General features: G+C 47.7%; 1 protein-coding gene across 1 annotated transcript; it reads right to left on the bottom strand.

Moving 5' to 3' along the window:
- Positions 1–3,326: 3,326 nt before the first annotated feature.
- Positions 3,327–20,408, bottom strand: RNF126 (ring finger protein 126). The gene is made up of 9 exons (XM_030540465.1): positions 20,279–20,408; positions 12,728–12,786; positions 10,500–10,563; positions 9,100–9,344; positions 8,270–8,338; positions 8,110–8,179; positions 6,930–7,023; positions 4,762–4,877; positions 3,327–4,528 (listed from the first exon to the last, which is right to left on the bottom strand). The coding sequence occupies exons 1-9, from the start codon at positions 20,351–20,353 to the stop codon at positions 4,379–4,381; spliced, it is 942 nt and encodes a 313-aa protein (XP_030396325.1). The 5' UTR covers positions 20,354–20,408; the 3' UTR covers positions 3,327–4,378.
- Positions 20,409–27,318: the final 6,910 nt, after the last annotated feature.

Genomic DNA, 27,318 nt, shown 5'->3' with positions numbered 1-27,318 from the left:
AGGACTCAGCACTGAGCAGCATCCCATTGAGAACATCTGACCACTTACCTAGATGGGAGCAGAATTCTTGTGAAAACCTTGTCCCTTAATGGGAAGGGGTGATGTCATGATCTAACTCTCTGGAGGACACGAGGTCCCCACTCCTGATTTGAGGCTTTGGGTGCTACCACAGCCATCACCCACTGCGGTTTAAACACACCCTGGGTTTCATGCTCCTTTATGTCAGGAACAACCTTGAAGTTGCTCATCTTCCACAAAGCAGGGCTAGAACCATCTTGCCGTAATGCATCTTTAGCAGATCTATAAAAGGCAACATATGGTGCACAAGGCACCTCTGTGAGCATCTCAAGAAAGATTTTGAAAGTTGTAGAGATGTCGGAGTGGACCTTCTAAAGGAAGATACTGGAGTCCCCATCCCTCCTTTCCCACCCAGAGCTGTCAAGTTAACATGAAACAGGTCAAAATATTTTCAACGCATAAGGCAACTGAGAAGCGAGACGAGAGGGTTTGAAGTGTGTGGCAATCCAAGTGACCCAGCTGGCGTGCAACAGCCAGTTTGTTTTATGAAGCGTCACTGGAACAGAAAGTACAGCGGCAGGATTGCTCAATTTGTCCTACCAGCCTCTCCCATGGCCCCACTTCACAAACTGGACTGTCAACGAGGGGCCAGCAGCCAGTCTACCAGCTCCTCCCCGTTTCCACAATGTACCTGGTTTCCTGGTTGCATTCTCACCCTTTCAGGGCACAGCTGAGTTTCTGCTGTTGAATCCTAACAAACAGAGACTGCCCTAAAAGCCAACAGCAATGGGGCCTTAGGACAACAAGTCAATTTAGATGAGTCACCAGCACCGTAGTCTGGCAACATTAAGCAATGGGGAACCGGTGGGACACAGGGCAACTCCAGATTTAGTATGAAGCAGAACATACCCCAACAGTCTGGGTAGAGGAGCAGTGGAGCTAAGCTGGAGAAGTTAGGGAAGGGTCCATAGGCTGATTTTGCCAGGAGATCCAAAGACTCAGAGCGCAGATAGGTTTTGGTTCTCGCTGCATTTGCCCCAATGGTTAATACACTATGGCGGGGATATATGGAAGGCAGTCACTTTTATATGGATCACCCTAATCACAATGGGATGACTTGCATGTTGGGCCTTTGTCATTACACATACTATAGCAATGGTGTCAAACATACAGCCCCTAGCCAGCATGGTACATGTGTGGCCCACGTGGAGTTTAAACTTTCATTTTATAAAAAGGTTTCTAGCCCCCCCGGTTATGAAGATAACCGTTCCAAACATGCACCAAGTGGAACTGAGACAGCGGTGTCTGCCTGAGTCTGCAGCAAGCCCTGAAACAAAGAGAGGTACGTACTTCCTCGCTTACCATTAACCTGAGTGGGGCGATAACGCATATGACCAATGACACTTTAGATGGCAGGGTAAATTATTTCTGGTTTTAGCAGATGGGAGGAGGGGAAAGGGAAATGGGAGCTGGATCCACTGGTGGGGGACTGGAAGTTACGGCAAGGGAGGGAGAAGAGGGACAGGACAGACGGGAGGAGATGGAGAAAGGTGGCTGGAAGAGGAAGAATGCCAACCAGTCTTAACCAGGAGCATATTTCCCTTAGCACAATGGCAAGGACTGAATAAAAGTTTAGTTACAACATAAGGCATCAGGGGGAGCTGTGTTAGTCTGTAGCCACAGAAACAATGAGGAATCTGGTGGCACCTTAAAGACTAACAGAAGCATTGGGCAGAAGCTTTTGTGGGTAAAAACCCACTTTTCCAGATGCATCTGTTAGTCTTTAAAATGCCACCAGATTCCTTGGTGTTTTAACATAAAGGCCAGATCCTTCCCTTGACCTTTGTGCAAATCTCCCCTTGAGCACAGTGGTGGCTCCGCTGTGGAGCGAGGAGAGTATGAAGTCCTAAATTTGCACGCTGAGCCACAGATCTTAACTAAAGGTATAAGCCAGGCCTCCTTGCCCCAGAGTTTTCATTTCCCATGAAAACTAGGTTAGTTGGGTCAGTACGTGAGCTGGCTGACTGCCACTAGACACCTGGGAGAGGAACAGGAGACAGCTTGCGGTTGTAACGTGTAATCCAGAGCACCACTTCCCAGGGAAAGGATGACAGACGTTTATTCCCCCAATCATCTTTTCAGCTCTTAGGACGTTTTAGCTTTGCCACAACCAGATTGTTTGAAACCTCTGGGACTGTGCTCCACCTGCTGGCAACACACACAACTGCAACTGAGAGTTTGCAGGGTATGACAGATCTTCCTGTTAAAAACCTCTCATTACTTGGGGCTAGTCCACATTACAAAGGCTTTGGGCGAAGTCCCCAAGGGGAGATGCAGGTTATACCAAAAAAAGGAGTTCTTCTGTTAAACCATCTCCCCGAATGACATTAGCTATACCAGAAAGTCTCTCTTGCAGTGTAAGATGTGTCTACATAAAGCGTGTTGCTGGCAAAGCCATGAGTTAGGGGGGGGTGATTTTTTCCCCACTCCTGACATAGCTACATTGGTAAAACTGTTGACCTGGCCTTGGAGATGACAGAATGCTCATGTGCCTTGCCACACGGTCCCACCTTGGAGAAAAAGTCTCTTTCTGCAACGAACTCCTTACCCATCTTCCTTCCCCCCTGTGAAGGCCTTTAACACACATTGCATATCACACATCCATTGATCTTGGCTAACACTCCAGGATTCCTTCTAAGACCAGACCATGTCAGTGTAGCCAGCTCTCAGAGCAGATATTTTTTTCAAGAATCCACCACTTAACTCCAGAAATAAGCTTCTACCTCTCACCCTGAAGACACATCATCAGCATTTCTGTGGTTTGACAGCTAGATTTCCCACCTGGCTCTCCCTGCTGACTGTGCAGCCTGAGCTCATTAGATCCACACACCCATGGAAGACCCCAAAGAAGCACTATGAGATCAGTTGCTTCACTTAATCCTCCAGCTACAGCTTGTGTCACAGCCTTCCCTTTACATGGGGCAGGTCCCTCTATCCCACAGGCAGCCTGGAAAACCCCCATCTACACAGGTTCCTACTACAGATGCCTTCAGAATCACACCATCCGCCACTGAAGCTGAAGTTTTAAAGTGATCAGAACAGTAAATGGAATATGTCCCTGCCCCGCAACCCATGAGAATGTAACTTTGAGCATACTTGCTCTGACTTCCTCCCTCCAGAATGGATCAGATTAAAAAACCTAATACCAAATCAATCCCCCCGCCCCCAGATCAGCAGGACAGAGTTTCCACCACCACCCTCCCCCCAGCAAACCAACTCTTGCAAGGAAACCGATTCACAAGCTCCTGGGAATTTTTAAAGCAGCTGTATTTTGAAGTAGCTTGAAATACATTTTTCTCAAAAGCGTCCCTTGCTCTGTATTTTAACTGATCACGATGGTGTTTGGCTGGTCCTCACTCTGGTACAATTCCAGTCCTGCAGCCAACACTCCGCATCCAGGGTGAGAGAAGGGCAGGACTGCAGGGGTTGGCAGGGGGGTAGAAATACAAAAACCGAACAAGGATGCTGCAGTTTCTATCCCGCAGCAGACAGCGCTTGACGATTTGCAGGCTGGCAATGTACACGGGCGTTGGTCAGTAGGAACCCAGTGCCAAGAAGTCACCGTGTACCAGCCTGTGGCACACAGGGGAGGGAACGAGGGCCAATGATCTCAGGGCAGGCTGCCCTGCCACTGGGAAGGTACAGTACAGTACTCAGACGAGCTTACCCTGTATTTATCCACAAATCATCCATAACTTCTTGTTGAGCTGAAGTGTCCATTTATTTAACAGCAGTAATAATTTAAAATTATAAAAACCCTTTCGGTGTTGACTATGAGAAGGGTGAAGTTATAAAGAAAACAAAGGGACAGTGGCAGGGAGGGAGTTCACATTTTCTCTGGCAACTCCCTGACCCTCACTCGCCCTCCCCACCTGGGAATCCTCGGCGCAAACCCAGATTTTGTTACATTGTCATTTTAAAGGTTCAAACTTCAAAGCATAAGGGAGGGAGGAGCGGGTGGGGGCACAATATAAAGAGCGGAATCTCAAAACCATACAACCACCATCCCCCAGCTGGAGTCGCAGCCAATCGCTCAGCACCTTGGGTTTCCAATTTGTGAAGCTTAATGGCCTTTCATGGCAGTTTTAAGAGTCCACGTGGTGACGCGATGAATTCAGAGAACTTCCCCCCCACTGGAGAGCCTGAGGTGTCTCGTCTCTGAAGAACCAGGGGCCTCATGAGGGAATTTCTGGGTTTCAGTTCCCCCCATTGCTCCGCTCCAGAAGGCCCTTAGTTTCTTATGTTGGCTAGGGAGGAAGGGCTATGGACAGGGAACGCGGGACAGGGGCTGGGCTAGGATTCATGAGTTGTTTGACGAGTTTTCATTACTTGGTGAGCTGGAGGAAGAGGAAGACGAGGAGGAGGAGAAATTCATCCCCGTGAGTCCTGGGGGATTCGTGGCTGTGTTTTGTCCACTTAAACTTTTCCGGCACACGGGGCATGTGTCGTGCTTTCGAGATTAAAAAAAATCGAGAGAGAAGGATTAGACATAGGACACGGGAACAGTGCAAGTAACAGCCAGTCCCACTGCTGACTGCCTCCTTCTTCAGAGGCAAAAGGCTGCTCACGCTCAGGCATCATCAGGATATAGAAATATTTCCCAATGAGAACCGTATAATGGAACGCGTCCAGAGTATAATATTCCCCTTGCATCAAAGGGATCCGCATGCTGGTATAACTAACCTGTTCCAGCCAAGGGACTATACAGCCATTGTGGAATAGATGATTGCAGGGTAATTGCCGGACGTTTTCACCGAGTGTGTAATCCTCTTTACATACAGGACACTCGAGCCCGGAACCTGCAAGTCACAAAAAACACAACGCTAAGAATCAAGAGGGCTGATCAGGGTATCATTCATTCACCACTTGGGAGCAGAATGAGCGCTGCCATTTCAGAAATCCGGTCAGAGCTGCCCAGCTTTGAAAACTCGCCACGGACATGCTCCAGCTAACCTAACTGACTCTCTTTATTCCTGACTTAGGTCATCTGGCAACTCAGTCTCCCTAGCAGTGGGGAGAAAGCTACTGCCTCCACAGCTTCTGCCACTTGGGATAGCTGCCTGCATCTCTCCACCTTATTCCCAAATTCCTCTCCTTCCTTACCTATATTTTCTCTCTTACCCCCTTCCGCAAAATACTGCTGCCAGTGTTTCATGTGCAGGCTTGGAAAGATTCGATTTTTATTTTTAAATGTCAATGTCACTGTACACACAAACCCACGAGAAAATATTTCCATCAACCACCATCAAAATTTACACACCGGGAAAGAAAGAAAAAGGCTGTTTGAGAACCTATTAGAATTTGAGTTAAGGAAACGTACCTGGTATATTTTTGACATGGGAGGTCGACAATTTGTATTTTAACAATTATAAAACTAACTTTGTGATTCTCAATTAATACTGTCATTAAATAAGTATTGTCCAATCCCTCCATCGTTCCCCACCATTGTGAAAACTGAACTCAATAAAAACTGAAAAAAAAAATGCTTAAAAATATAGTATAAAAACTAAAATCAAAGTCTGCCAGCCAGCAAACACTATTCACTGCTCCCAAGAGATGTTTACACGCAGTGGCTGCACCAGCGCTGACCATTTCAGGAGAATTTCACACAGCCGCAGCCCCACCGGGTGCATTTTTATGGCTGTCTCATCTAATGCTGCTTATAGCCCTTCCAGAAGAGCCAGTGGCAGAGGCTTGCAACCTGACCAGAGCCTGACTGCAGGTGTCAGATCAGGCATGAAAGAACTTGACGCTTTCACACTCGAGTTTGGACTCTGAGGAAGCAAGGGAATGATCCGGTTCCCTGTCTCCAGAGCTGTGGAGGTGGCAGCAGGTGGCTGAAGGAGTCGGCGGACAGCGGCCCAGCTCTGCCATGGAAGGGGCACTTCTCCCAAACAGAAAGGCGGGCAGCACCAGGATGCAGAGAGCAGGCTTGGAGTGCACCAGGAGCCCACGCTGTGCTGCTGTGCAGGTAGGGGTGGGATACAGATATCACAGCAGGCGTGGGACGATGCTGGCTTAGCCAGGCTGGTGGGCTGGATTCCTTCCCCTCCTGCCTGCCTGCCAGGAAACTCTGCAGCCAAGGGCGCTAGGGCTGTCTGAAGCTGCTGCCAGGCAGCTGAGCTCCCGGCAGGGGCATGCCTCAGACTGGACTCCCCTGTCCTGTAGGAAGGAGCTCCGGCAGAGTGTGATGTGTCATGTACCATTTGCACCCAGCAGTGGCACGGACAGAACCTCCTGGGGGGTGAGTGGAGTGTGGGGGTTGGAGACCAGATGGCGTAGGGCTCCTGGCCCAGAGTCTGGCACAGTGTACGCGAGAGCCTTGCTACTTGAAACAAAACCGATGGGACCACCCAACTACAAGCATCAGGTTTGGGTCAGGTATGAAAACAACACAACAGGTTCGGCCTGAGCAGATCTCTATGCAGTGAGAAGCATGCTGCTGGCTGTGCTACACCACCACTCCTACCAGTGGCACTACAGCAGTGTGAGATTCCCCTAAAAAGCGACAGTGCCCAGGAGATAGTAAAGACCTCTCCTTTCCAAGACAGGCTGTAGACCTGGGAGACGGAGTCAGTCCCCCAACTTCTATGCGGGCTCCAATGTTTATATGCATCTAGATACATTAGCTGCTAAAGATGGGTCAGTTAACTGCCTACTGCAAACATATCAACTTTACACTGCTTCCGTTCAGGCAGGAGCATGAGAGATAGCTGTGCCTAGTCCTGCCTCTGGAATTCTTTAGCCCTATGACAGATTAGTAGCCAACATGAAAATCCCAAGGGAAAAACCACATGAAAGCTTTGCAAAGCTCTTTGTTGGACGACTCGCTGAGGAGGCAGGGGACGTACCTACGTGTTCCTCTGTTATCTGAACGGTGGGGAGTGCTTGGATCTTTTCTTTGTCTGCTGGAGGGGGGCCAGTGTTTTCAAATTGATTTAATAACTGAAAGACAAAACGCCACATGGTACAGGAAAACCACACCGGTTGGATGGTACATAGGATTTGTTAGGTCAAGGTACCGAGACATGTAACACAGTGTCCTGTCACCTGTAACCCGCTTTTACTGCTGGCTAACTCCTGATGCTTCAAATATTAATTCCCCGCCACGGAGCTGTGTACCTTTGCAGAGCCGCACCGAGGAGAAAAATTCCATCCTGACCTCCGAATGGACCAGCTGACAACCCTCAGCATGAGATTTAACATGCATATAGACGGTGGGACCAAGAGTCTTAAACCCTGGTCCACAGGGCTCTTAGGAGCTAGTAAGCTCCAACCTGCCACCCAGGGACCTGCTAGCAGTTGCCGGAATAGAAGCCTCCCGGCAGAGGACTCCAGTCCTGGAATCTGATTGGCAGAATGCTGGAGGTCCTGACTGGTTCACAACTTCTATATAAACCCAGCACAGGAACAGGAAGTTGTGCATGCAACTGGGATCTCCCTGTTTTGGACTGCTTCCTAATTCCTGACTCCTGCTCCAACCACTGGGTCTAACCGCCCATGCCCCAGTCATGACAATTCGTCTTAGAACTCTCCAGCACTGAATTCCACTTGCCGAACACATGCTACAGGAATTATTTCCTCTTAATGTTTTTAAATTTAAAACATTGTTCCTGCCACAAATTTAATGGGTGCCTTTGTTATCAGATAGCATGATGGGAAGGGAGAAGGGTAGATTCTTAGGCCTGGTCTACACTACAGAGGGCGGGGGGAGAGAAATCGATCTAAGATACGCAACTTCAGCTACGAGAATAGCGGAGCTGAAGTAGATGAATCTTAGATCAACTTAGACTGACTTACTTCGCATCCTTGCGGCGCGGGATCGACGGCCGCCACTCCCCCGTCGACGCCGCCTCTCACCTTGGTGGAGTTCCGGAGTCGATGGGGAGTGCGTTCGGTGATCAATGTATCGTGTCTAGATTGATCCCCGATAGATCGATCACTGCCTGCCGATCTGGCTCCATTCCAGTACCAACCACTGCACATGAGCATCCCCCAGTGGCATACACACAGAACAGGTGCCAGTTTTACCTGTGTAATAATTGCATCCAAGCCATTGGCACCCCAGGCATAGTCCATTGGATTCGAATGCAAGACTCCCCTTTAAGAATAAAGACAACAGAGTTTTAGTCTCCACTGGGACTGCACGCAACCAGACCTTTAGGTAGAGGAACCCGTAACTCCAACTCACCAAGGGCCTAGTCCTAGGTTTGGTATTGTTGTAGGCGCAATAATGCCATTAACCAGCTGCTGTATAATTCTGAAAGACAGCAAAATCAAGATCAAAGTACTATTAGGATCCACTAAATCCCACAAACAGCCCAGAAGCCCAGTGTGGCTAGGAAATACTGTGGTACAGCAGGGGAACGAAAGGTAAGACACAGTATCCGGCTTAAGATGCAACTGCATCCTAGTGACTACTTATTTCTCACCACAGGGCAAGTCGAAGGATTTTATTTAGAGAGGAACATTTTCCTACACAAAGGTAGGAAGTGGACAGTGTCTCTGGGATGTACGTAGAGAAAAATCAATCCTACTCTCTAGCATAGGCCTGGGAGGCAGCAGCATTTCCAACTGCCGATGGCAAGGAGCAGAGAAATTCACCAGCGATCGGACACATCAGCTGGGTTTCATGCTGCTTTGCCCAGAAAGAAAAGAATCACGGCAGACAGATGCTTACTCAGTCCAGGGCATCTTTTAGTTAAAAGCTCACAGGTGTATTCCCTTCTTTGTGGTATGACCTATTGTAGAGTACAGGTAAACCACAGCCAGCAAGTCAATTTCACTCAAGATACAGGCTTGATGAGGGTTCTCATCAGGCTGAAATTTAATCTCCCAAAAGCAGCTGTTTGCATGGAAAGTAAGACATCTGTGAAGGAGAAGAACTCGAGCCAGGAAGTTTTTAGTGAGGGACTAGTCCTCGTGAATGGATAATACAAATGTTATGGTTCTCAGCTAAACCACGTTAAAAAGAAAATCAAGCCCTGGCCACTGAGCAGAGCACTAGAAAGCACTTCTCACCCTTCCAGCGTTGGGACTCCCTCGTGCCTGCCAGTGGCACGCCGTGCAGTGAGACGGGCTCGGGGCTGCCTTGCGCCATATCTGTGCCGAGACTGGTGTTCTCTCTCCCGCCGGTTCTCGGAGTCCCTGTTGTCTTCAGATTGGCCACTGGACCCAAAGGCAGGAAACTCAAAGCTGTCATCAAAAATCCCAAAGGCGAACTGGCCATAGCCTTGCGGCAAGGTAAATAAGTGCTGATCTACGTTCTGTAGTGAAGAGAATTCAAGGCAGATTGGTCACAAGGAGTGAGCTTTTACTTCTAACAACAATATTCAGGTTCCAACAAAGGCCTCTGTGATGAGATAAAGCCAGACTCTGCAGACCGCCTCCAGCATCACAGCTGAGGGCTCGGTGTGGAGAAGCAGCACTGCAATGAGCAGACAGCATCGGCTGAGATTATATTTAGGAAATAATTATTATTTTTCTGATACCACTGTGTGGCACTGAGGATAACTGCTGACTCTTTAAACAGAGGTGGGCAAACTATGGCCCATGGGACTGTCCTGCCTGGCCCTTGAGCTCCCAGGCAGGGACGCTAGCCCCTGACCCCTCCCTCGCTGTCCCCCTCCCCCACAGCCAAGCTACCACACGGGAAGCCCTCTGGGCGGTGGGGTTGCACGGTCCTGCCGAGCAGAGAGGCAGTATGTCTAGCTTCAGCCGGGCGGCGCGGCTGCCAGACATGCTGTTCTGAGCAGCATGGAAAAGGGGTGGGAGGTTCTGGGGGGCAGTCAGGAGATAGGGAGCAGGGCTGGTTAGATGGGGAGGAGGTTCTAGGGGGCGGACGGGGGGGTGGATAAGTGTGGGAGTCCTAGGGGGCCTGTCAGGGAACGGGAGTGTGGATAGGGGTCAGCGCAGTCAGGGGACTGGGAGCAGGGGAGTTGGATAGGGGGTGGGGTCGATCAGGGGACAAGGAGTGGGGGTGTGTATGTGGATGGGTTGGAGGGTCTGAGGGGGGTGGAAACTGTGAGGTGTCGGATGGGGGGTGGGGGCCAGGCTGTTTGGAGAGGCACAGACTTCCTTACCCAGCATTCCATACAGTTTTGCAACCCCAATGTGGCCCTTGGGCCAAAGAGTTTGCCCACCCCTGCTTTAAACGGTGACCACAACATGCCCAGATAAACAGTTCAATATACCACAGCCTGGCTCCCCCTAACAAAAGCGGGACATGGGGAGACTCAGCTATCCACCGAGAAGAATGGCATATTTAGAGAGTTCTAGAAGCAGCGCTTGGATGATATTTGCCCCCAAACTTTGACAAAATCCAGGGGACATCATCAAATGATCTGCCTGTGGAAAACTTTCAGATGCAATGGCAAGAAAAAAGGAAATCTAACAGAGGATGGGCAGCTACTATTACTCACCTCAAATGGATGCCTGCTCTGATCACTGGTTGATGCAGAAGAGCTGGAACCATTCTCAGCATTCCTGAGAAGAGCGAACAGCATCGGTTAGCCTCAGATATGCTGACTTGTGACAGCATGGGGTCGATGGAAAGCCTTTTGCAGCAGAGGGAAGCAAAGGATGGGCTCTCGGGAGGGGCAGACAGCACACCAGTTTACGAGTTGTGCAAAACCATTTCACAGGTAATACATGATTTTCTCAGCAGCTGCTGTTTTCCACAATTGCTCATGTATTTTTTTTTCTTGCTGTTCCTTACTTCCCTGAATATTCAGATCTTTCCCCCCTCTTGTTGATTGCCTTGTGCACATCTCATGAAGCTGCAGAACAGTAACTTTGCTAGGGAAGACCCACTTGTTACATCAGCCAAGCATTCCTCTACCCACTCCACCCCTAGGCAACTCAGCTACATTCTCCAGAGCACCACAAGGGTAAGATTTAGGATGCCAACATCACAACAATGCAAACACGCTTAATGCTGCTGTTGCAAACCCACTCACCAGTCCTCTTTTCTGCACTGCAAAATCACATGACCAGTCAGATAATATGAGTTAGCAAATGATTACAAGAGAACTATTAACAATACATAGCGCTATGCTTTCAAAGAGCTGTATGAACGTTACTCCTCGTGGCTCACGCGTGTGCTAAATGTTATCCTGGTTTTACAGCAGAGTAAACTGAGGTTCAGAGTGCCTGACTGACTCTACCAAGGCCACAGCAAGTCACTCTCAGAGCCAGGATTAGCTAGGCACGATTTCTAGCTCCATCTACCAGACAATGCTGCCTTTCAGCATGGAGCGATGCCTCTGCATGGCCTTAGAAAACCTACTGCAATCCAAAGGTATAACTAACGCACACTTGATACAGTTGACATAGGCAGAGACTTACTTATACGTTTAAGAACAAACAAGTGAACTTCTTTCACATCCTGTCACCTTGCATTGTTTAAATCTCAAGGCTACTCTCTCTGCAAGTCAAGACCAAGAATCACATTATGTGTAACCTGCACTGGCAAACGCACCATTACAGCCAAAACAGGTCAGCGTGTCCACACATTAAAGGATTTTTTACAAGGCAAAAACCACATCCTGATCACATTCTGTATAACTGTATCACTGCTTCCTGCTGTGTGTATGGGACAGTACAGTGGTTCTCTAATTTTTGTACTGGTGACCCCTTTCACATAGCAAGCCTCTGAGTGTGACCCCCCTTATAAATGAAAAACACTTTTTAATACATTTAACAGCACATAAATCTGGAGACAAAGCAGGGTTTGGGGTAAAGGCTGACAGCTTGCAATCCCCCATGTAATAATCTCACGACCCCCTGAGGGGTCCCGACCCCCAGTTTAAGAACTCCTGGAATAGTGGGTGTTTCTTCACAGTGGCCTCTGGGACATCATATGCTCTCTCAGATTGAGGGGGGTGGGGGGAGCTACCCCCGATTAACTCACTGCTAGGTGCTATTGTCTACATAGCAGAAAAACGGTCAGAAATCAGCTACTGTCATGCTTATTATTTCTTTTAAATTAATATGTGTATTTTGTTCATGCCTAAGGACCAACCAAGATCAGGGCACGATTATGCTGGGCACCCTGCAACACAGAACAGTACACGGTCCTACCCTGAAGAGCTTACAACCTAACTAGACAAGACAGACGCAGGGTGGGGGAAGAGGTAGAACATACAAGCAGAGTAAACAACGTGACGGCAGCAAATGGGATTTTAAATTGCATGGTGGATGTTTTTTTGGGGGGTGGGGGAGTTAGTTAGCAGTGGATCAGTTAAAAGGAAAGAAAAGTGCAAGGGGATGAGAGGTGAAGGTATGGAGTGAAGCTAAGATGAAGTGGGGAAGAGAGAGGTTTGGAGCAAGCAGCCCATCAGCACAGGACAGAGAAAGTCCCAGCAAAACTGCAGAAAGTTCTCTGAATGTCCACAGGTCACTAGCCAGGATGTCAGGCTTCCAACCATCATGGTTGGGAAACATGGCTGTGGACACAGACTGTGTGTGGGTTAAGTATGTTACAGCTTTGAAAAAACCAAGCAAGTTTTCACTGAGAAAAAACAAATATCGTTACAGGCTGTCCAACTGGTCCCTTTATTTTGTAACACCTCCCACCCCAGGAAAAGGAAACAGAACAGAGAAGATTCCAAGTTAACGTTCACGATATCCTTCAGGAACAGCACATTACCTGGGCTCCTCCGGAAGTTCTTCAATAAAACCAGATTCACACCTTGGGCAAATATAATCCTACAGAAGAGAAAAACTACATGAGAAATGCGGGTGCTAGAAAATAGTTACAGATAGTATCTTCCATATGGAGAAATGGAGAAAAACCCTGCGTTCCAGTCTCAAGGATGGATGTTACAGCGAGCCAACAGGCATAAGGCACAAAAAACCTGACTGTGCACTCAGAATAATACTCTATAAACTAAGAGGTGAAGTCAGGCAGTGCGCCACTCCCCAAAGTCCACCATGATTTAAGTACCAAAGAATTCACTGTTTTGAGCCACCTGGTGACAAGCAGGAGCTCTGAGTCCTGGAGAAGGAGGAAGCCATCTTTACGGATTAGATATGGTAGGACATATAGCACCGCAGCCCCATGCAACACAGGGCTCAAATTATTCCTATTTAAGGGGACTAACTAGAAATTGGTCTTCATCGTGCAGGCCACACCAACTTTCACAATGAAGACCAACATGTAACAATACGTGAAGTTAACAATTCCAGAGAAAATTCCAAACTTCATAACCTCACTCTTAATCCTGCTCTACTTGGGGAAGGATAGTAACTACAAATATAATAGACAGCCTTTCTACCTCACACTTTCTGGAGCATTCTTTAGTTTCCAATAGCAACTGGGAAGGTTTCAGGAATTCTGGCTGGACTTATTTTGTGCCATTTATGACGGAAGGCTACAAATCCCAGAATTCCACGCTTGTTTCTCACCTTTCTGTAAAAAGAATCTCTACTTAACAGACTCATGGGATACAGACACATGGCTACCTCCTTCTCTATCCACACTGTATTACACGAACCAGTTTTAAATGCTGCATAAAACCATTTCTGGCATAACAGTTTCCCTAGTCAGTAGGAACAGGGCACAACTGTTATCAAATCATGTTTGAAAGCATTCTGTTATGCAGAGATTAGACTATAGACCACAGAAAGTCAAGCACCCTTTACAACAGTTTTAAAACCATTAATGTATGCCAATGTTCCCTCTAATTTTTTACATCCATGTGTGAAATGAATTTGGTTATGTGCACCAATATGGAAGTGATGTGTGGTGGGGGTGGGGCCAAGGGGTTTGGCGTGTGGGAGGGGGCTCAGGGTTGGGGCAGAGGGTTGGGTTGCAGGGGGTAAGAGCTTAGACTGGGGGTGTGGGCTCTGGGGTGGGGCTGGGGATGAGGGGTTTGGGGTGCAGGCTGCCCCGAGGGGGGAGAGGGGACTCCCCCCAGCCCTCTCTTGCCGCAGCAGCCCTTGATAGCCTGCTGCGCAGCCATGTGGAGACACAGCATAGAAGGAACTTGGGCTTTCATCACACACTGGTCAGACAAACTTAAGCCTGAAACTGTTTGGAGCATGGTTTAAAAATGGTTCAGATAACGCTGGTTAACCCCCAGCGCAGACAGAGCATTAGAAAAAAGACAGATCTTGATGTAGTCACAGGTAAAGTGAAAGCAAAACCACTGGATTTCCTGGCAAGGCAGCATGCGTACGTGTTGATTTTCAAATGGCTTCTAGAGGACGAACTGTCAGAATGAAAGAGAAACAATGTGGAGTTACAGTTACTGCCAATCCTCATGTCAGGAAAAACTAAGAGGAAAACAATTACTAACGAGCTGGGATTTTTCACCACCCAGGGTATGTCGACACTGCAATTAGACAACCCAGCTGACTCAGGCATGTGGGGCTGGGGCTAAGAGGCTGTTTAACTGTGGTGTAGACGTTGGGTCTCTGGCTGCAGCCCTGAGCTCTGGGACCTTCCCACCTTGCAGGGTCCTAGAGCCCGGGCTCCAGCCAGAACCCAGATGTCTACACCACAGTTTAGAAGCCTCACAGCCCCAGCCAGCTGGCATGGGCCTGCCATGGGTTTATAATTCCAGTGTAGCTATTCCAATGGAGGCTTCAAGGAGACATAAGGGGGTCATTCTGCAACACAAACACTAAAATAACCTCCCACTCTGCATGCTCATTAGAGAAAGCTCGTTCCATCTACCTCTATCGCTCCAAATTAAAGCCTGGAATTTTTATAAAGCTCAAACAGACTGCATGTTCAGAATCAGGAGTCCTTCTCAGAGGAAGGGTCTTCTACACTGGCTTTTCTTATTTAGTTCCAGCTTTAGTGAAGCGTTTATGTTTACTGACTATTGATGATTCGATTGCCTCTTTGAGACAGAAGAAACTCAAAGGGCTTAATTTATATGAAGGAATCACTTGTCACTAAAATGAGCCCCCACAAATCACTGCACACAACAATGCATATATAATACAATGCAGCTGAAGAGAGGAAGCAAAGTGTACCATGACCAGTTTGAACCCAACAGGACACTTTGGTCATTTATATTTTGCCTACCCTAAGTGGAATTTGCTAATTTCACTAATATTGGTAGCTGGCTTATCTGAGTTTATCTTTTAAAAAAAATGCAGATGCTGCTTCCCCTACCACTTTTACTTTCAGGATTGTCACACTCACTAGAACAGGGGTCAACAACCTTCAGAAGTGCTGGGCCAAGTCTTCACTTATTCACTCTGATTTAAGGTTTCGCGTGCCAGTCATACATGTGAACGTTTTTAGAAGGTCTCTTTCTATAAGTCTATAATATAGAACTAAACTACTGTTGTATGTAAAGTAAAGAAGGTTTGTAACATGTTTCAGAAGCTTCATTTAAAATTAAATTAAAATGCAGAGCCCCCTGGACCGGTGGCCAGGACCCGGGCAGTGTGAGTGCCACTGGAAATCAGCTCATGTGCTACCTTCGGCACAGGTGCCATAGGTAGCCTACCCCTGCACTAGAACATGGGGCACGTCTACATTAACCTGCAGCTTGAACTACGGTGGTGTGAATAGCAGTGAGTACCAAAGTGCTGTGGACACTGCAGGCATGAATTTAAAGGTCCCAAGTCCAAGAGAACTAAATTAGTGTGAACTCAGGATCTTTACACTTGCACCTAAAGCGCCCACACGGGGGCAGTTACAGCACAGCACTTTGGTGCACTCTGCTATTCACAGCCCTTTAGTCCAAACTGTGGGGCAGTGTAGTCAAGCCCAAAGATATTCCATTAGGAGCCGAGCTACCCAATTCCCAAAAGGAACAGGACGCAAGTGGCATGTGTTCACCTGTTAAGAAGTTTGTGATTCCTCCCCAAGCCATGGGGGAAAAAAACATTGCAAGGCCCTAACTGTGCTCAGCAACACCCGAAATCCATTTGATCTTGTCTCTATTCAAGAGAATAAGGAAACAGCAAGATACCATCCATCTGTAGGTACTGCCCCTGAATACCAATTAACAGATGCAGCTGCCTCCTCTCCCCCACGGAACTCTCTTTAGATTTGCAGTCATGTTTCTACAAACTACCCGCAACTTGTATTTCAGATGTGTTCCTACCTAACCCAAATGCCTCACAGGGTCAGAAGTGTACAAAAAACTGGATCAGTCTCTCTCCCTTTGAAATAAACTTCAGCCAATGTCCTCAGTTTCCATCAATGCCTCACTCATAAGAATTTACAAAACCCATCTCTTGCTTTCCATGCTCAGTACCGTGAGCCTGATCAAGAGAAGCAAGTGATTTGCTCTTCTCAGCTTTCCTATTAGAGGGATATAATTCTGCCAACAGGCAGTTCTGAATACAGCAATCAGCAAATTCTTTTGCAGCTGGAACAGCACAATTGCCAAAGTTTGTGGCTCCTCAAACTGTTAGACTCTTTCCTTTTGTAGCACACGCAGCACCAGTTCCACTCTGGCAACTTCATTTGCTGTCAATAAAAGTGACCTACCTGATTTGGACCTCTGAAACAATTAGTTTCTTGAGCATCAATCAACTGGGCCTGGATTTTCAGCATTGAGGTATGTTAGGAGACGACAACTGTTGCGTTCACCACCAAAAGGATTGCTCCAGTTGTTATAGGAAGCCCAACTCTGCATATTACACAAGGCGAGTGACCAATATGTCTGGGAGGAAATATTTTGTGGGGGAGGGAGGGGTGACAACCAACAAATTTCCTGTCCAAACCTCTAAAAGCTCAAGAGTAGTTAGCAGAAGCATATCAGCCTTTTAGCTCTTAAATTGTATATAAATGTAAAATATAAATCCAATTGTTTCAACCCGGTGAAAAACTGATCAGCTCTACAAAGGGTTCATTTCACCCACTGCTCAAGTGAAGGTATCCCCGAAGTGAAACAGCAGGTGTTTAAAAGAACGCAGCCACATAACATTGTAGGAAGAACTGTAGGTAGGTGGACTAATTACCTAAGCTGGAATCTGGTCAAGAAATCTATCTTCAGCACGTTTTGAAAAGCATTATGGAATCTCTAATGGGACCAAAGATTAAAGGCCTCAGTTTTATGAATTTCAGAAACAGCACTTTCAGTTGCTGACTCAGAAAGATGAGTGCCACCAGCTGCATCACCACGCTGGATTTCCTCAAGGTCTTCCATTCAAGCAACAACCAGCCTGTCCTTGGTTAGTTTATGAACCAGTGCCTGACATAAGTCCAAGGTGGCGTATCTAGAAAATCTTGCTATAAACATTCTCTTTCCTGATTTGAAAATAACAGCCAGCAAAGTTTTCACCAAATAACTCCTCAGTGCAGTGGCTATCTGGAAAGCGGGATGCTCAAATTAAAGTCGGCAGGCTAAACGTGCTCTAACAAAAATGTTAACCTCCCAGTTCAACAGTAGTTTGTCGAAATATCAGGGGAATCCCTGCTGTCACACGTGATAGAAAATGACATCCAGTTAGTGAGTCTGAAGCTGTGGTTAAAAATGTCCGTTACAACATAAATCAGACTAGAAAATAAAATTAGTGTTTGATAGTCACACCTAAAAAAATCTTCTCCATATAAAGGGTTAACCAGGTATATTCTCTCTCTCTCTCTCTCTCTCTCTCTCACACACACACACACACACACACACACACACACACACACACGGAGAATCAAGCATCAGTGCGCACTGGAAGGTTTCAGCAGCAGCTGAACAGCAACTGATTTAAAGGAGACTTTTGCTTTATAGTTAAAAATGATTTGACAGCCTTCTCAGCAGCCTGTTACAATTACTAGACTAATCAACACACCCTCAAAATATAAAAAAAACTTGTAAACTTTCCTCTAATTCATTTTCAGAAACACTCCTCTGCACAATCTACTGGCACTAGGAGTAAAGTCTGACACGAAAAGATCGTTTGCAGTGGTGTTGTAGCTGATAGGAGAGGGACAAGGTGAGTGAGGGAATATCTTTTATGGGACCAGGTTCCGTTGGTGGAGACTACATGCTTTCAGGCTACACAGAGCTCTTCATCAGGTCTGAGGCAGAAAAAGAGACTTGTGTATCTCAAAATCTTGTACACTTCACCAAGGCTATATATACACTAGAAAGCTTAGAGCACGGGACTGTACCAATGCAGCTGCACCGCTGTAAGAACTCTTGTGTAGCCGCTCTATGCAGATGGGACATAGCTCTCCTATCAGCGTAATTAAACAACCCCCAAAGAGAGGTGGTAGTTATGTCGGCGAAAGAAGCTCTTAGGCGGACATAGCACTGTCCACACCAGCGCTTCTGTTGGTGAAACTTACGTCGCTCAGAGGGGTGGTTTTTTCCACACTCCTGAATCACACAAGTTACACTGTACCGACAGATGTGGTAGCGTAGATATAGCCTAACAGAAGATAGATTTTTGGTAGGATTCTGCAACTCAGACTTTACAGCTGGGAGTTTCAAAGAGACCCAAGGGAGTTAGGCACCCAGTTCCCACTGAATTGATAAGAACTGAACACCTAACTTCCTTTTGCTCCTTCCAAAACCCCAGCCAAAGAGCATGGTAAAAGTGCTCTTTATCACTATATAAAATGCTATAGATTTGAACACGCAGAAAGAAGATTTGAAAAGTAGTCCAGCACAACCAACCAACCATTCACAGCCCTGTGAATTACTCTAGTAAAGAGACCGGTTGACAGCAACACACATTTACAATACACAGTGAAGCTCTGGGATGATTTTTAAATATGAATTAAACTGGATTATTGTTGTACACAATTTAAAAAGACTTCCCTAGAAACAAATACAACACTGAGAAGCCTCATGGTCTAATGGCTAGAGTAGGGAAGTGGGTTCTATTTCCAACCTTGGCAACGGTGTTTTTATGACCTTGGGTAAATTTCTTAATCTGTTTGAGGGCTCAATTTCCCCAGTAATACAGGAGTAATATTTAGCAACGTGTCTAAAGGACCCTGAGATGTTCAGCTCTAACCACTCTACTAAAATGTCAAGTATTATATCTGGAACTCACTTACTACCAAGTTCATGGCACAACTTGAGTTTTCATTGTACACCAGATCAGCAAATGAATTTCAATAAAGACAGAAATTCTATTGCAATTAATTTCCTGGCATGATGTTAAGAGTTTCAGGACAAATAAAGGCTCAGCATCAAGGGAAAAGCTCATTAACTTCAAAAACAAACTTGATGGGCTGATGACATTTGGCAACTCATTAACAGAACACATCTTGGCTGGGTTTCCTACAAGTCATGGTCAAACGTGTTACTTTATCAAAGTCACTTTCATGACAATAATCAGCACTTTATTCTCACCAGTATGGGGGGAGGGTGTTTATCTCCTAAGAAGTAAAGATGCATGGGCATTTTAGTTGGAGATTAAAGCACACTGTTAAAGCACTAGAGCAAGTGTAAGAAACAGTCCTGTGCTGGACAGTGAAATTATTGTGTTTGCCTCACGATTGCCCGTTCCTACATCCAAAGCATTACTTTCTCTAGGGGTTACACTCCGCTTTTCTCCACTGACTGTTAATAGAAAATCTTCCCGATATTTGGTGGAACTCTCTCACACCCCCTAGGTTTTTGTTTGGGGTTTTTCTGGTGCACATAATGCAGAAAGCACACACCTTTAATTTGGAAGAATGTCAATCAGAACCTCTCCCTCCACCAAAATGAAGGCAGTGGGGCAAGAAAAACCCAGAGGCATGGATAGGTGCCAGGAGACAGCCCCTCTGGGTGTCTGGTGTAGGGAGCGTTGGGGTGGGTGCATCTTTTAATCAAACGTTTTGCAGCCTAAGTCACCCTCCCAGTCGAGTTGTCCCAGTTCGAAAGCCTGGGGGGAAAGGTGTGTGGGGACAGCCACCGCCTCGCAGTTTAACAGTCAGCAGAATCCCACTCTTCCCCACCACCCCAGAACGTGGGGGGGGGGTCCCCTTCGACCTCCTGCTCCCCACCCAAGAGCCCCCAGGGCCCTTTGCTATCTTCCCACCCAGGAAGAGCCAGGGGGTGCCCAGTAGGCTAGAAACTCCTCGCCTTGCCCAGGACAGAGCCCATCAGCCTCCCAGACTGGCTTCCCCACACCCCGCCCAGTACAGCCTCCCCTCCCCTCCCGCCTCGGGGATCCATTTACACCCCTCCCCCACCCCCCGATCCCGGCCCCTTCCTGCCCCCGCTCCCCCAGTCTTATCACTCACCCCCCCCAGCTCGCCCGGGCCCCTCACCAACTGCCCGGCCGCCCCCCTCACCGGCAGGCGCGGAGCGATCTCGGCCGCGCAGCAGTGGCAGAAATACCGCCCCGGCTGCGGGGAAGCCTCCGCCATCTTTCCCCGGGGGCGACGCACGGCGCGGCTACGGCGGCCGAGCAGGCACGAAAAGGGGCTCGCGATGGGACTGGCGGAAACGCGGATCGAGATGGGGAGGAGCCTCTGCGGCTCGGGGGCGGGAGTGAAGGGCGGGGCTGCTGAGGGCCTTGGGGGCGGGGCCTCTGGGAGCCCACGGGGGGGCGGGGCCTCTTTGCTTTGCGGGATGGGGCGTTGAGTCTCCTCAGGGGAGGGTTGAGGTTGGGCAGGGGGAAACCACTGCAGGGCATAGCCACGCCCACTGGGGGCTCCTGGGGAAGTGGGAGGGGCTAAAACCATTTTGGGAGGAGGAGTTAATTGAGGAGAGGGGGAAGAGCAGGAGCACTGGGGGGAGAAGTCCCCATGTATAGTCTGTGTCCCCTCACTGCACAGGGGCATGGGGTGTAGGGGGCTGCATGGGGGCATAGGGGACTGCATGGGGTACGGGGTGTACTGTGTAGGGGGCTGCACAGGGACGTAGGGGACTGCACAGGGGTATGGGGTGTAGGGGGCAGCATGAAGGAACAGGGGTTTGCATGGGGGCGTTGGGGACTGCACAGGGCCATGGGGTGTAGGGGGCTGCATGGGGGTATAGGGAACTGAACAGGGGTATGGGGGATAGGGGCTGCATGGGGACGTAGGGGACTGCACAGGGGTGTAGGGAACTGCACAGGGGTATGGGGTGTAGGGGGCTGCATGGGGGCATAGGGACTGCATGGGGTATGGGGTGTACTGTGTAGGGGGCTGCACAGGGACGTAGGGGACTGCGCAGGGGTATGGGGTGTAGGGGGCTCCATGAGGGCATAGGGGACTGTATGGGGTGTATTGTGTAGGGGGCTGCACAGGGACGTAGGGGACTGTGCAGGGGCATGGGGTGTAAGCGGCTGCATGAGGGCATAGGGGACTGCACAGGGGTGGGGTATCCCTCTACCTGTGGCTGTTGGGCTCTGTGGGGTCTGCACAGAGGCCTGTCTGCTTGTTGGTCTCAGATACAAAAGACGCCCCCCACGACAGTGTCTCCCACTGCCGCTAAGCCTCAACACCTAGAAGAGCCCGGTGCTGACACACAGCGGTGGGAGCAGTTCCTTTGACTGGCGAATGTGATGCTCATCTCGAGGTGGCTGCTTAGCACCAGCACTCCCCTCACATCTGTGGATGAGTTTTTCTCTGTAAACGTATGCTTGCAAGGACAAAACTGACTTCATCTGCCACTGAAATGCAGCCACCTCTGGGGTGGAGTGCAGCAGTTGACAACCCCACGGCAAAGCTGTATGTTGGTGAGGGACAGAAATTGAAGGAGTATTGGTAACTGGATGGAGTAATATTTCAACTGCATTCTGCATAATACATATTTTATAACTTACACTGTGGAAGAACAATGTTCTGACTGATAGGAGAGCTTACTCATGGCGTTACTATCAGTTTGTGTCGTTGGGCTCGCTGATGCCCACAGAGTTCCATAATTTAGCTAATGTCTGGTCTCTTCATTAATACATAGGTATTTCCATGGAGACTACATAGTCCAGCATGCTTCTGGTCTGAAATCAATAAGAGCATTGCATGCTGGGACCTGCAGTATTCATAGGCTGCACCTCTGTGTCTTCTCAGTCTAGCCCAATGTGGGTCAGTTAGGAGAGGTACTTGGCATACAGTGGGTTATGAAGGCAGGCTTCAGCTGAGCAAAGTTTGCTAGCCACTGCAGCCAGTACATCCCCCTCCTTCAAGGGACAGATATGTTTCCAGGGGATGACACTTCACTGAAGATGGATTTGACCCAGTATCTGTACTAGAGAAAAACTGGCTGTGGCGTGCTGATGCTGCCACTCCAGCACCTGTGCTGTCAAAGAGTATTTTTTTGCTATGGCATTCAAATTCCAATGCTGTGTGCTCATGTTCCTAGTACTTCTGATGGCACTGGGGTTCATCTCTCCCTTGTGCCTGGCATGTTAGATAGCTGAGAAACAGTTAAAGCAAATTCCCCCATTTTTACCATTTCTGTTTCCATGGAAATGCTAGCTGGTGGTCAGGGATGAAACGATCTGTTGCCAATTTCAGCTGTGGCTGGCAGTTGGGACCAGTTAGTGCTGGTTGACGAAAACAAGTACAGTGTATTTATTTTGAATATGTATATATATAACAAACAAAATTTCATTTTTTTTTAAAAGAGAAATTTTTGGAACACCGTTCCCCTTAGTAGCTAAGGAAGAATTGAAGACTCCTGCATACACATGTGAGGTTTTGGCTCTAAGGACAGATCTCGGGATTTGGCCCATTGGATGACTGGTTCTCGGATATAAATTTGGTTTTATGAATTAATCTAATCTCTCCATGCATAGACAAGGGCCCCAATTCTGGGCCTTAATATTGCTCCAGCAGCTTAAAGGGGCTAGAACCTTGGCAGATCCACCAGCCAGAAATTCCCCCCCTTGCAGGTGGGTTCCTATGCAGCATAAGGTCTTATGGTGTCTCCATTCACAGCCTCTGACAAAGGGTTATAATGTAGGGCAGACCCACGGACATGGTCGTGGCAGGAAGGAGCACTCTATGTTCCAACTATTCTGGGTTGCCAGACAGCTCCTAGGGTTATCCCCTCTACCCCTAGGGAGGCATGAATCTACTTTTGCTCCCTCTGTGTTGGGCCTTCTGATCTGCACCCGCTAAGAGGTGCAGCATAGAATCTGGCCCAAGATATCGATCAGGATGGCATTGTGAAAGGAAGTCTCTGACTGATGAGGGTGCAGAGACTATATATGAGTCCAAGGCATGGTACTGGGATGCAGCAGCCAGTTGTTACAGAATTATAGCACCAATGATTATTATGATTTAGGCTATTGCTCATGGAGAATAGGGCCCCAGTGTGCTGGTGGTGCACAAAGAAAAAATCCTATGCAGAGATCCACCTTACCTTTACAAAAATAATTGTTTTAAAAAACTTTTAGCAGCGAGTGTATTGCCGGTGAAAGGTGCCAGATAGAGGCAGTGGTGCTGGAACAATTTGCAGAGTGGGTGTGCTGAGAGCCATTGAACCAAACGGTAAACCTTATATCTGATGGAAATCACTTTAAACCAGGGGGTGCATCAGCACCCCTAGTTCCAGCACCTCTGGATAGAGGCCATGAGGCCCCTGGACTGTCAATACACAAAATGGGGACAGCTTGGGAACTTGCCAAGCAAGCTTTTCTCCAACTCCACCCAGCCAGGGTGCCTCCACAGGGTCCTGAAGTGACCCTGTGTAGGGCAGAGAAGGGAAATCCGTCTCCATAGCCCATTCAGTTCTTGTACTCTCCAGTGAGTCTTATCACCGCATGTGTTGGTGGTTTGGTGATGTGCTTATCTGTGGAAGGATGGCACCGTTTTCAAATCGGTGGAGCTAGCTAGTACATTTTTTTTTCTCCTTGTGAATAATGTTGATCAGGGTTTCTCAAACTGGGGTCGCCACTTGTGTAGGGAAAGCCCCTGGCAGGCCGGGCCGGTGTGTTTACCTGCCCTGTCCGCAGGTCCGGCTGATCACGGCTCCCACTGGCCGTGAATCGCTGCTCCAGGCCAACAGGAGCTGCTGGAAGCGGCACGGGCTAAGGGACTTACTGGCCACCGCTTCCAGCAGCTCCCATTGGCCTGGAGCAGTGATCCGTGGCCAGTATGAGCTGCAATCTGCCAGACGTGCGGACAGGGCCGGTAAACACACCAGTCTGGCCCACCAGGGGCTTACCCTACACAAGCGGCGACCTCTGTTTGAGAAATCCTGATGTTGATGAAAATGAAAAATTTCCTCTGAAAACCAAAATTGGGGTGGGGTTGGGGGAGCTGGTTAGCAAAAACTGGGGTGGGGAAACATTTTTTTGGATAGTGTTTCAAGTGCAAATTTCTAACCACCCCCACCCCCAACACCGTCAAAATAACTTTTCAGTGGAAAACTTTTGATAAGCTCTGCTAATTGGTTTTAACTTCAGATGTTGGCACTTGTGAGAGTTGAGGGTGGCTTAAACAGCAGAAAAATAAATAGTTCTTTTCATCTGTTTCCCTGATAGGCAATAAGCTAAAGCCTCAGAAGAGTCTAAAAGCCCCAATCCTGCAAACACTAATTAGCTGCTTAATTTTGCACACGTGAGTACCCATATGAGACAAAGTTAAGTATGCGTGTGTATGTGCAGGATCCTAGCTTTATTTTAGAAAGTGCTGGCTATTTTTAACCACAGTCTTAGGAGAAAAAACATGATGGTAAAAACAGCTCTATGCCAGGCACATTAATTAGATTGTAAGATCTATGAGGCAGGGACTGTCTTTATGTTCTGTGTCTGTACAGAGCCTAGCACAGTGGGGTCCTGATCATGGGTGGGGCTTTTAGATGTTACCGTGATATACATAAGAAGAGGCCAATGCCACAATACCACACACAGATTCACCCATCAACATGAGACGCAGAGAATAGATTGGGAGTCCGGTGGCACCTTAAAGACTAATGGATTTATTTGGGCATAAGCTTTCGTGGGTAAAAAACCCACTTCTTCAGATACATGGAATCATCTGAAGTGTGTTTTTACCCACAAAAGCTTTTTACCCAAATAAATCTGTTGTCTTTAAGGTGCTACCGGATTGCTTTTGTTTTTGTGGCTACGGACTAACACAGCTACCCCTGATATCAGAGAATAGCTTGTGTATGTATGTGGTGGTTTGAGAATGTTCTTCCTATCTGCACATGCTGGATCTAATTCACCCTGAGATAACTCCACGGAAGCCAACAGTTAATACAACAGAAGAATCTGGTCCCGCACAAAACAGCGGCTGCTGCACAGATGCCTAAGCATCAAATTTTAATCTGTTTCCACGAGAGGGCGTCGTTGGCTCAGGTTTTTAAGAAGAAGAGATGAAATTCTGGAGGTGTTTTTGCTCAGTGAATTTTTGTACTCCAGAAAAGCAGAGAGGTAAAACTGTGTGAAATTGTCAGGTTATTTAAAAAAAATTAATAAGCTGAGGGGAAGTGGTACAAAATGTCACCATTGGTTACTAAATGATTGGCTTTTTCTGGAGCGGTTTAGACATTGTTATAGCAACTGATTAGCAAGTGAGCAGCTATTTCTAGAATTGCTTAGTAATTGCTTAGAAATTCTAACAATTGCTTAGCAAATTCTACAGTTGATTAGTAACTGTAGTTAGTTACTGGAGAGTCATTAGTAATGATTCTAGTATTTGTTGAGAAATGTTTATAATTGGTTGGTAATAGATTCACAATTCTGCTAGCTATTCCTGTAACTGGTGAGTCTCTCCTTTTTATAGGAGACGAGTCTAGACAAAAACATCACATCTGAAATCCCCTGACCTGTGTTACAGTTCAGCTCTAACACTAGAGCCAAAAACTTTGTAAATTTCCACCAACTATACTAGTCTGAACCCAAATCCTGGATTCTGACACCTCTCAAACTTCAGGAAAGTTCTTATCTGACTTTTTTGATGTGGACCTCTCTCTCCTTTTTTTACTCTGTGCCATGGTATGAGAACAAGCTGTAGCGAATGGCTGTACATTTATAACGAACAGGAAATACTCCTTTGCTTTCTATGTCCCTGACAAAGGAAGGGATGGAGTCTGGCAGCTGTATCATTTTAATAATCATTGATAATATCTTCACATATGCAGGTTGAAGTAAGGGTGATCAAATCTCACGTTTCAGGGCTTCGGGTGCTCATAGCCTGGAGCAAGCAGGAAATCATTCCCCTGTCGTTGTTGTTTGTTTTTTATTTGTATTGCAGTAGAGCGTGGGAGCCCCAGTCATGGAGCAGGACCCCATTGTACTAAACATACAAACACAGTGCACAGCTGGAGAGGTTTGCACTGTCCTCTGAAGCATCAAGTATTAGCTATTGTTGGTGCTAAGATTCTGGAGGTCAATGAGCCGATGCACAAGAGCAACTCTATTCTTCAGTGCTGCTGTTTCTCATCTTAGGTGGGAGAAGATGAGTGGACAATGGAAAGAAAGACCCTTTAGAGGCAATCTGACTGATCCAGGGAGGAAACTACGCTTGTGGACAGATTTACAAACCTGGGAAAGTTTCAGTCCTAGCAGTCGGCATCTAAATGCCTGTGGACAGATGGGTAGAGATAGATAGATGGGTAGTTAGTAGAGGCTGAGTCTTGCATTTCTGCACTGGGATAGTAGAGGGTATTGGCAGCCACTTTGCACAGTCTGTCCCACCAGAGGCCATATCCTGGATAACAGATGTGGTGAGGGACATTCCAAAGCAGCTGATCTTTAGAAGGCCTCCAGGAGACAAAGGAAGAGGTTGTACCAGCTGATACTACAGATGCCCAGCTCTTCCCTCTTGTGGGGCATAAGTCAAGCAGAGGTTGTCACATGCACTGTCTTCATTTGGGTGAATATTATCCCCTGTGAGTAAACCCAGCCATGTATAGAATTTCAGGGTTGGACAGGACCTTAGGAGGTCATCTAGTCCAACCCCCTGCTCAAAGCAGGCCCAGTCCCTAGACAGATTTTTGCCCCACATCCCTAAATGGCCCCCTCAAGGATTGAACTCTCAACCCTGGGTTTAGCAGCCCAGTGCTCAGACCACTGGGCTAATAGTGGGAGCTGGGTGAATATTGCCGGAAAGGTTTGCTGCAAACATCCGATGATTTAAATGAGCCTGCTTTGCTGAGTGCATGTGTAATGCCGACAGACCCCGGTTGTCAGCGGGCAGGATTGAGCTGAGGACCTCCAGAGCTAAATGCATGAGCCTCTACTGCATGAGTTGAAAACCAACTGCCTGTTAGCTCAGGCTGTAGAACAGACTCATTTCTCTCTCTAAGCGGTCTTGGTGCTACTAGATGGGGCAGAACCCCACACCGAGGAGGTGTGTGGGTAACACACGGCCCTGTTCTGCATGATTTCTAGCACATGGGTTCACCAGCAGGAGCATTTGCAGAAACCTCACATTTTAAGCAAACGTCAATGGTC

The sequence above is a fragment of the Gopherus evgoodei genome, chromosome 22 (genome assembly GCF_007399415.2).
Source record: "Gopherus evgoodei ecotype Sinaloan lineage chromosome 22, rGopEvg1_v1.p, whole genome shotgun sequence".
In the NCBI taxonomy this organism is placed as follows: Eukaryota; Metazoa; Chordata; order Testudines; family Testudinidae; genus Gopherus; species Gopherus evgoodei.
Note: the sequence above shows the minus strand (reverse complement) of the source record. Positions and strands in the feature narration are given on the sequence as shown.

Coding starts and splice junctions, on each gene's coding strand:
- RNF126 (XM_030540465.1), bottom strand. CDS start 20,353: ATGGCGGAGGCTTCCCCGCAGCCGGGGCGGTATTTCTGCCACTGCTGC. Junction 10,564..12,727: donor GAACTTCCGGAGGAGCCCAG/GTAATGTGCTGT, acceptor CGCTCTTCTCAG/GAATGCTGAGAATGGTTCCA. Junction 8,339..9,099: donor GGAGTCCCAACGCTGGAAGG/GTGAGAAGTGCT, acceptor GCTGTCTTTCAG/AATTATACAGCAGCTGGTTA.